The 10,509-nt window shown below is 45.6% G+C and overlaps 1 protein-coding gene across 1 annotated transcript; it reads left to right on the forward strand.

Moving 5' to 3' along the window:
- The first annotated feature begins 1,331 nt into the window (after positions 1-1,331).
- Positions 1,332-10,299, forward strand: LOC144934961 (histamine H2 receptor-like). The gene is made up of 3 exons (XM_078861220.1): positions 1,332-1,747; positions 6,966-7,142; positions 9,618-10,299. Exons 1-3 carry the CDS (start codon positions 1,455-1,457, stop codon positions 10,297-10,299), a joined length of 1,152 nt encoding a protein of 383 aa, XP_078717346.1. The 5' UTR covers positions 1,332-1,454.
- The last annotated feature ends 210 nt before the right edge of the window (positions 10,300-10,509 follow it).

Raw genomic sequence — 10,509 nt, forward strand, 5'->3', positions numbered from 1 at the left:
AAGGACGGAACATTAATTTAAAGTCTTGTATCGAAGCTTTCGTGGCTGGCAGGATTTCATACTCTTAGGTTCCTTCGCTAAAGTCACGTAGATAGTGAAATAAATAATTATTTAATGGTTATTTTTTCATTCTTAATTTATTTTCCTATTTAATAATTCTTAACTTATTTTCCTATCTACGTGACTTAACCGAAAGAACCTAAGAATATTAATTTAAAGTGTTTCACAATGCGTGTGCATTAACACATTCAGTCGAAGGTATATTAAAAATGTGTATACTATACCAACATTACAGACATTACTAAACAATTACAAATACATACAGTGTGATAATGACATACAATAATTTGCCAATCCATGTCTCCCCACGCCGTTTCGGCCATGGGGATTTGTTTGACCATACTTCGCCGTGCTGTTTCACTGCATATTGATGAAGGGGAGAGCCCAGGACCGGATCAGCTATCACTCGCTACTGATGTGAGATGTGGCCCTGGACTAGCGCTGTGAGCTAACCACAGCGACCACCACCCACCACGACACCCCCACTCACCACAAACATTCACATGGAGCGACGTAAAGAACGTGTGTTCATTTAAAACATTGATTAATCAATTCACGAACACACACGAATTAATGACCGAAGGCGAATGCCCACTGATTGAGACCGACGAACCGCCTCGGCGTTGATTAATTACGAATTCGAATGCTGCACAATGAATGCCTCATTGCAAAAATGTCTTTGTGGATGTACACATGCGTGCGCCAAATCGCCCATGGACGGATATAACGCGAGCGCGCAATCGAATGAACGCGCAGAATGAACCGTGGGTGGGTGAACGAATGCTGCGTTCCATCCCACAGCAGAATCACGCGGCGATGATTTACTGCCGCATGCCTTCTCGTTACTCCTCACACGCTCGCAGCGCACTTGCCACCATCCTCAGCCACGATCCCATCCACTGCTGGACGGAGGCCTCCTCCCCAAGCCCCTGTACACCTCTCGCGACGATCCGACGATTCGATAATCCGCCGAGCAAGCCGCACGCGAGCTGATGTCATCGTCGCACGTATTCACTCGGTAGATTGTCCTCTCCGGACGAGTTCGGTGATGACAACGATGACAATGGACACAACTGAACCCCCTTACAGACTGCGTCGTGACCGACCTCAATCCCCACACCCCACCCCCCTATGCAATTTCGCAGGAGCCGTAGCAGCAGCAGCAACCAAAAAAAAACTTGTATCCTCCTGCAAGAGACATCACTGCCCAGCTTCCACGTCACGCAGTGGAGATCCAGCGAACGAGCGAGGGAGTGAGAGAGGGAGGAGAGGTAGGGGATGGGGGGGGAGGTAGAGAAAGGCACAGAGGGAGAGAGAGAGAGAGATTAAGTGAAGGGAAAGAAGATCATCCACCAGTCGCCAGCACCTTGCACTGGGGGTGTGTGTGTGTGAAGATGTCGTTTCTGCAGACGGAGCCGGGGAACGGCTCCCTCTTGGCGGTGTTCCCTTTAAACGGGTCCGTGGCAAGACCTGGTGAGAACACCTCCTCGGCCACGTGGCGCTCCAGGGCAGGCGACATCACCGTGGGCTCCCTGCTGTCGGTCATCGACCTCGTCACTCTGCTGGGCAACCTCGTGGTGTTCGTGTGCCCCGTGCTGGACAAGCGACTGCGGACGGTCACCTACATGTTCATCATGTCCCTGGCCACTGCCGACCTCCTGGTCGCCTGCCTGGTGATGCCCTTCAGGTGAGAGTGTGCCACTGTGTACGTACCCGCTCGCATGCTGAACTTCTTTCGCGCCGTACGTAGCCAACCTGTGCTGGAGGTGACGGGGGGGGGGGCAAGAAATGGAACACAACAATAAGCGGTCACACGCGTGCACTGGGCAATGGGAGATGTTTGACTGTACCTGACAACGGATTGGTCTTTCTCCTTAGTTGACGTGCATGAACAACAACAAAAAAGTGTTCAGCTGCCCAGCGTGAGCCGTTCGTTGTAGGGCGACCAAGGTGACTGGACCTTGGTGGTGCTGGCTTCTCCCAGCTCTTACAATGCCGCTGGTGCTGTGCCGACCTTAATAGGTGCTTGCTGACAATGGTTTCTTAACTCAAGTATCGCTGTTCCCGAAAACATGTCCAGTCACAAGCGGAGACTGCGCCCTGTGCGGCAGGAGGGCACTTTCCGTCGGCGAATTTGACAAGTGTCAAGTACTGCAATGCGATGATGTCCTAGTTGATTGTTTTCGCGGTACAATATGACGCCAGTAATTTATTGCACCGTGTCAATTCTCCCTGGGGCGTAACTGCTGGGAAGTCTACCCCAAAACGCTGACCACAGAGTCAGTCTGCATGCAGAGGTCCCAGTTTGCGGCTTTTCCCATGCTGTCGATCAAGTTTCATTCCACCAAGCACTCCCGTCCGATGTGCAGTAGACATTTAAGTGGTACTGTAACTGGATATTTGGCAAGAGTATCCCGTCGGTGTTGCGATGTTTGGTGCCACCGTGCAAGATGTTGTGAAAGCCATCTGTGAAAGCTATCTGCATACTTGCAATTTATTCTCTCAGCTTGATTAATGCTTGGAAATTAATTGATGTAGTCGTATTAATAGAGTGTTACGGAATAGACGGCGTATAACACACATTGGTGCCGGTCCTGCCATTCTAAACGAATTATGAATGCATTTTTAGTTGTCAGGTACAAGAATAGTACGCACACACGACATCGGTATACCAAAAATGTGTTATCACACTCAGGCAGACGAATGTTATTGCACGAGCATAGCAAGCGACGTGGTTTACGAGAAATTGCTTACCTACCGGGAGTGTCCAATTTTACCCCTCATGAATCAAGCACCGCAATAACAAATGGACACGTGCAGCACGAATCAATAATCGGTGTAATTGCCCATACATTAACGTTCAACCTTTGACCTCGAATAGATTTTTTCTCTCCAGGATTTCCACCTCTGAGAAAAATATATTGACAAAAAAACTATTTTACTGGATGGCAACCATGGGACATTGCTTTCAAAAGAGAGACGCGATGGTGAAATAAAGGCATGGGAGCAACAACTATTTAGCACGCATACCATGGTACAGCTTAGATTGGGAAATTTGGGGAAATATTTCCCACTTCACCAAGCTGTGGATTGAGATTGTTGATCGAGTGACGCACCCACTTCATGTAATTCCAAGTGCTGCATTTGCTGCACCAAACATAATCAATGTATGTATGTTTAGTGACATGGAATGGGTCACTATGGCGCATAGCGCTGGTTGCTGGCAGAGAAAGGGGATCTGCAGTTGTAGCAGCACTGTCTGCCGGCAGGTCACGTGATAAGCCTGAGAGAGGGATGTGGGGCAAAGGTGATAGAGGGGGCCCGGGAACCTTCTAGTAGGTTCTAGAAGGGGGGCGTGGCCGAAGGCGGAGCGAGGCAACGCTGGGTGGATAAAAGGGGACCCCGAGCGAAGGTTCGGGGCTGTAGTTGGAGTGGAACCCGTCGTGCTGCTGGAAGTCTTCATCACCATCTTCACCTCCTCGGCGTTGTTAGTCAGGCAGCCTGTTAGCTGTCCTCACAATAGTGTAGTTGCTCCTTGTACCTGTGAAGGCTCTAATAGAGTGCCTCCTACTACTAGTGTCTCTGAGTGACTCACTACAGATGTATAACTTATTTCGCACCGTACGTAGCCAACCATGCTAATCGAAGGTGCTGGAGAAGGACAAAATTTTATATTTAAAAGTGCATAGCTCCAGTGGCTTCCTCATATCGGAAGGAAGAGCGTTCCAGACGGCCGCGGAAGCGCATCTGAATGCGCACGATGCAGTGGCCATCATTGTTCTATGTCCAGCCTACGTATAAACACGTGAATTAATGTTATACAGCAACGGTGCACGTGTGTAGTCTTACAGATGCATACGGGAAGTAATGCCTGCATGCAACTGCCAACTTCTAAAATTTGCAATACCCGTACACGTTTGTCTCTCCATCAGCGAGCGAAAAACATTTTTTACTTGATTTATCACATTTGAGCTCATCCAAATACGTTATCCAACTAAACTGTATCACAGGCACTGTTTTAAATTTGACACTTAGAAGTAAATAAACAGTCCAGATAATACCATTTAAATATAATTTAAATGATATTTCAGACAGTACAATAAAACAAATGAATATGATATGAAAGAGTTACGAATATGAACATAAATAGGAAGTTTGTGTGTGTGTGTATATAAACGATTTGTGATAAGCTTTTTGCCCATGGTGGTGGTTACTGCCCGTGGTGGATATTGGTCACTTTTGCCATCCCAGGCAGTACTTTGCTCATGGGCTATATAACCCAAACTAAAAAAAATTCTAAACTGCAAAAAAATAACGATATCAAATAATAAATCTCAGACGCACATTCAGTTAAACAATGTATGCACATATCTAGTATGTAAATAATAATTCAGCCACATATTTAACTGTACGGTGCAAAAGACGTTCAAAATACATGCACAGTTGGTGACTTAGATAAGGCTGAATGAACCGTATGTAAAGAGAGGATCCTTAACATTTGTCAGCATGAATAATTGTAACTGACTGATGATGAGACACTAAAATATATCGAAACAAGTCCAGAGTTTGCCTGTACTGAACTAATGCTGCTTAAATGATGCATTCTCAGAGAGCTGTTTGGGCATATAGGTTGTGTTTGAAATATTTGACCTTTTTTGTAGATGGATAGACATTCATATGACATAGTCCGCAAGAACACCCATTATGTATTATAAACACGACTGAGAGCAATTTAAATGCAATGTGATGGTTACGTGACGTGCAGTGAGTTTGGTAAAAATGAAGTTGTGTGCCACACATTTAACAGTACACTATTTTGTATGCTGTGTGTATATTTAAAACAAACATATAAATGGATTACTGGATTTACTGGCGAGTTCAATGACAATTTATTTTCAGCACTTGCAGAAAAAACTTCTATAAGTGTTGGATATTGAATTAATTTAATGAGGTCCCAAATGGTATTGTGTATGAATCATTAAATCTGTTCTGTCGATGAAAAACTTAATTTGGCTTTTTGTAATGTACTGTATAATTCTGAGTATATACAGTAGTGGAGTGTACCTGTAGGTGACCATTAAAAACTCGAAATATCACTCAAGTATAAAACACATTCCTGCGCAGGGAGCTGGTAGGAACGTTGGGTTGCTCGGTCAATGGCCAGGGTCAACGGCGGCGTGGTGTATTCCGCAAATATGGCCGACTGTGAGGGCGGGCACAAGCCGGCGTGAGTAGGTTAAACGTTGAGTTTTATAAGGGCACCACGGGGTGACCAGCCCCTCCCCACCCAGCCCCACCCCTCCCACCCCCACCCAGCCCCACCCTCCCCACCCAGCCACTCCCCACCCTCCCCACCAGCCCTTCCCCACCCTCCCCTCCCCACCCAGCCGCACCCTCCCCACCCAGCCCCTCCCCTCCCCATCCAGCCCCTCCCTCCGCCACCAAGGCCCTCCCTGCACGACGGACACAATAATCCCATGTGGGCTGGTGTAACCAGGAGGTTCCTACCAGTATCACTGCATACCTAAGCCATGATGGTGCTTGATACCATTGGCCCGAAAATGACTTATCAGTACCAACCAGGGTGGCAAATGCCAACAAGGAATTTCTCATAGCATTTTGTCTTTAAATCACACATATGTATGATAGCAAGGTCACTGTGGTAGCTTTTTTCATGAGAATTGTTTTGCTAAAGGGTACAAAAGTTTGTTCGATAGATAATACCATAAAAAAACAAATGTTATATGAAACATCTAAAAAAAGTATGGAAATACATAGGAAGTGTGTGTATAAAACAGACAGTATTTCTCCTAAGCGTCCTGCCCATTGTAAATGCCCCCATGGTGGATATGTCATATACTGTACTGGTAGCTTTTTCCACTCCAGGTAGTACTGAACAACAACCCCTTTGGTGCATGGGCAATAAACAAAACTCCAAATATCAAATTTTCCTGTGACTAAACTGCAATAACTCTTACAAGTTAAAACATATATACATGTGTATGTATCATGCAAACAATAACACGGCCACATGGTGATCTCTGTCGAGGCGGTGACTTGAACAAGACTGAGAGCATTGTATATGCAACGTGGTGGTCACGTGACATGCAATCAAGGGGTGATGGGAGTCGTGTTTTCCTTATTTTCGTGTGCTTTTGTATTTACAATGTATGCCGGGATTATCAGAGTTCAATAATAAGTTCTGTTGCACTTTGAGGGACAAAACTTTTCTCAGTGCTGGATATCGACTGCTTTTTTACGAGGCATCCCAATGTTCTTGTGCATCTTCTATTAAATTTGTTTTGGTGACCGAAATCTTATCTCGTTGGAATGGACAATTAATTCCACAAACTACACGTACAGTGTACTTGTAAAGTGGAAATTAAAGACCTTGCCATTTATTCACACATATAAATCACTGAATGAATATGTAATAGCCCAATTTCCAAAATCTATAACTTTCCTGCTACGATACAAAAAACAAAACTCTCGTACTGACTAATTTTCAGCTTTGTAGATCTCCTCTATAGTGACAATACATCTTAACAGACTTTCAACAATAAAAAGGGCATTGATATACAGCTAAAAGGAAGGATTACCATGGTAAATAATAAAACTAACGTGGCAGCCAAGGGATGGAATACACCCACGAGTACTGTATGCCCCATTGAGGAGATGGAGTGATGAAATCAGCACGTGTGCAAGTGCAATGCGGAGTAATGCATCGCAGGATTATGAGAGATGGCAGCAGTTTGGGGAGGCTTCCATCCTGCAGCAATGGCATACGGCACATTAGACAAACGTGCATTGCAGGCGGCAGCTCTGGCACTTGGTTAACATCGCGAAGCGGACGCTCTGAGGTTCTATCAAATATTGATTTGCGATCTTCTGCCACGATGCATCAGCATCATTTACGAGGTTACAGGACGTTGGATGTTCGGACGGATCTTCTGCAAGGTGTGGATCTCCTTCGACGTGATGTTCTGCACCGCCTCCATCGTCACGCTCTGCTTCATCAGCCTCGACCGCTACTGCTCCGTCTCGGCGCCCCAACGCTATGTGCGCAGGATGTCCCGCCGACGGTCAGTGCACTCATCCATTGTCTCACAATATGACCCTTGAGCTACACCATGCTTTCCCACCTGATGGTGGACTTTAACAACTCTGGCACCCCCCCCAGCCCCTCCCCCCCCCAGCCCCACCCCTCCCACCCCCACCCAGCCCCACCCTCCCCACCCAGCCCCTCCCCACCCTCTCCACCCAGCCCCTCCCCACCCTCCCCACCCAGCCCCTCCCCACCCTCCCCTACCCCTCCCATTTTTGGATTCACGATGGACGGATGGACACAAAAATCTCCTGTGGGCTGGTGTAACCAGGAGGTTCCTACCAGTAAAATATTCCCCTCTAGTACTCAATTAGTGCGGCTAAGATGGCTGCAACGATGGATAAATACGTAAATAGCATTTACGGGCTGTTTCTAAATGGTAGGGCTCATGGTTGTAAATTGAACTTCTTTCGCACCATACGTAGCCGACCGTGCTAATCGGAGGTGCGGTGGAAGGACAACAAACTAAAAACACCAAAAGCAGTTCGAAAGACGTGATTTTTCAATCTATATTTAAAATGTATAGCTCCGGTGATTTCCTAATATCGGAAGGGCCATGCAATATCAAATGGAGTCTTGGGTCGTGTATGGCTTGCAGATTCCCCACCCCTCGACTATAATGACGCTGGTGTTTAAGTAATTTTACACGACTGGCAGGATGCAGAGCAGCTTTTTCCCACCCTTGACCTCACAGGTTGCCCACGTGCAGCCTCACGTCAATGCAACTTGCTGCATGTTCACTTCATATCCTCGGCTCACCAGGCGCTGTCGATGTTATCTGCCTGCCAACACTTCCACTTGAGCTTATTACAGGCTGCAAAACTGAGTTGTCATGGATTAGCAATGCAGCTGAATTAATAAACGATACGAAAGCAGCTATAAAGATCCAAGGTCAAAATTCTAATAAACTTTTTTTTTTATTATAAGTAGAGAACCCGTTTCTCTGCAATGGCATAAAACAGGGATTTGCTTAGAGTTCCAATGGCAAATATCATATTTTTTTAATCAAAATATTATAAACATTTGAGATGTAAAATATCTATAAGCAGTGCCTGTCCACTCTCTATCCCATAATAACCTCCCCCCTGATGATCATAAGGTTTATCTCACCTATAGTGCTTGAGTCTAAGCATGTCAGCTGTCAACAGCCAATGTCGCAGATGACCAGATTACAAAATCAATTACTGAGTTCATTTGGAGTGTTTCCCTTTTACCTCTACTCAAAAGCTATTTTTAAATTATTTTCTTATCTTACACAAACACTTCCCGGCTAAAAGCCAAGGTCACAGATGTTGCACCTCAAATAAACCCGATGAGCAATGCGAGCATTATTGCAGTGGCTAAGTCAGAGATTATTTCGTGACATTACATGAATGCAAAAAAATAAAAATAGCTCAATGGCTTTGTGAATAAGTGGATGGTCAATAGACACTTAAATAACACCATTAATATACAACCTTTTGTCAATTCACTGCTGATTAATGGCCTTCTCACGTGGTGTCAGTCATGGGGGTTGTTTGATCATCTTTAGCACAGTGCTCTGTGTGAGTTCTTGAAAGGGGGCCCACAGATACAATTAAGTAGTTTAGATTTTAAATCATTCCACTTATGCCTGACAAAAGAAATAGGATAAAAATTGTCACATGTGAGGCCTTTATTAAGAAGCTGAAGCATTAAGACTGGGACTGTGTGACAATTCTTCATTTTTATATAATCAATGAAACCTACATTGATCATGGTAAAGGGATGTCAAATTCCGTTGTCAGGAATATTCTCTAATGAGATGGTTACACCCACATAGAGAATCCTTGCAAACGAATTTCCTTCACTACACTCCAACCACCATTTATCCGCCACTCACTGTTGACCTCATAATAAATTACAATAAGTCCTTGCTTTAAGCCTGGGAGTAGGGAAAAAAAACTATAACACAAAAGGATTGATATGACCCGAGATTTGATTTCATATGGCCTGCCACGTTGACATTTCCTGGACACGATACATATCTGTTACCACAGGCATCTTAGTTGCACTATTCTGGTATAAGAGCTGAAGATTTTCAACCTAATAACATTTCAGTACACTCAATTACTTCTGTTACCTCAAGAGCCTCTTGCAGTTACAGAGGAGGGTGAGATATGTGTGTAAACGTGTGTCCTTGCAAAGATATTTGAAAGTCCTTATCACTTCACTTGATACAGCAAATCTGGCTGTGACGGTCCCACCTGATGACGGAGACTTGTGTTGCCTCCGAAACGTCGTGATTTTTATCATTTTATTTTTATTAATTTTAATTTAATTTTTTTACCTACGTGACTTTACCGAAAAAACTAAGAGTATGAATCCTTATCAGCCCTCGGGTAAGGAAAAGGTTCCCCAATCAATGCTTAAAGCATTGTCCGGAGTCTTCTTGTTGCATTCTGAATGTGTGGCTTTGTGTGTGTTCTCTCAGGTGCGTAGCCATGACCGCCGCCATCTGGGTCTACTCCTCACTCATCTCCTTCCTGCCTGTCATGCGCGGCTGGAACGAGATTCCCGGCCTGGACTTCGACTCGAGCCGCGAGTGCGTGTTTGTCACGAACCGCACCTTCGCCGTCGTCGCCTCGGCTCTCGCCTTCTACATCCCTTTCCTCGTCATGTGCACCATGTACTTCTTCATCTACCGAGCCTCCAGGCTCAAGGCGGCGCGCATCATGTCGCAGACGCTGGACATCCACTACCACCCCAAGAGCAGGCGTCCCAACAACCTGCAGCTCGAGCACAAGGCCACGCGCACCATGAGCATCATCATCTCGGCGTTCGTCCTGTGCTGGCTGCCCTACTTCTTCTTCAACGTCTTCATTGGCTTCTACTCGAACAACGAAGACTCCGCACACATCGTGCAAACGGCATTCAAGGTGATTACCTGGCTGGGCTACTGCAACTCGGCCATCAACCCGATGCTCTACGCATTCCTCAACCGTGACTTCCAGCACGCCCTGCGGAAGATTTTCATCTGCCGCCGACTACGCTCCAAGGTGGACATTGGCGAGGACATGGTCTCCATCGTCACGTACTCAAAAACCGCACTGGAGGCAGACAATGCTGCTGCTGCCAAAGGAATGACCATCATTAAGCAGAAGCAGACGTTGTGATTAAAAGGTGTACTTCTGCTTCTAAAAAGCAGCTTACGCAAGCATAAAGCACATAAGTCAAGCCTGCTTCGATCACAATGATTCCATCAATCCGAATTCTCTGCAAAGGTCAACTGAACAAAACTTTTACCGGTGTTTTGTCCATAATCATTTTAATGCAATTAACAATTACGTTTTGTCATAGACCATGACTGCAATGACGACATTTAT

The sequence above is a fragment of the Lampetra fluviatilis genome, chromosome 12 (genome assembly GCF_964198595.1).
Source record: "Lampetra fluviatilis chromosome 12, kcLamFluv1.1, whole genome shotgun sequence".
Lineage (NCBI taxonomy): Eukaryota > Metazoa > Chordata > Hyperoartia > Petromyzontiformes > Petromyzontidae > Lampetra > Lampetra fluviatilis.

What these genes read in the sequence shown, in the direction of transcription:
- LOC144934961 (XM_078861220.1), top strand. Translation starts at nt 1,455, where the DNA reads ATGTCGTTTCTGCAGACGGAGCCGGGGAACGGCTCCCTCTTGGCGGTG. An exon ending in TGCCTGGTGATGCCCTTCAG is followed by an intron (nt 1,748 to 6,965) that starts GTGAGAGTGTGC and finishes ACGATGCATCAG; the next exon opens with CATCATTTACGAGGTTACAG. An exon ending in CGCAGGATGTCCCGCCGACG is followed by an intron (nt 7,143 to 9,617) that starts GTCAGTGCACTC and finishes GTGTTCTCTCAG; the next exon opens with GTGCGTAGCCATGACCGCCG.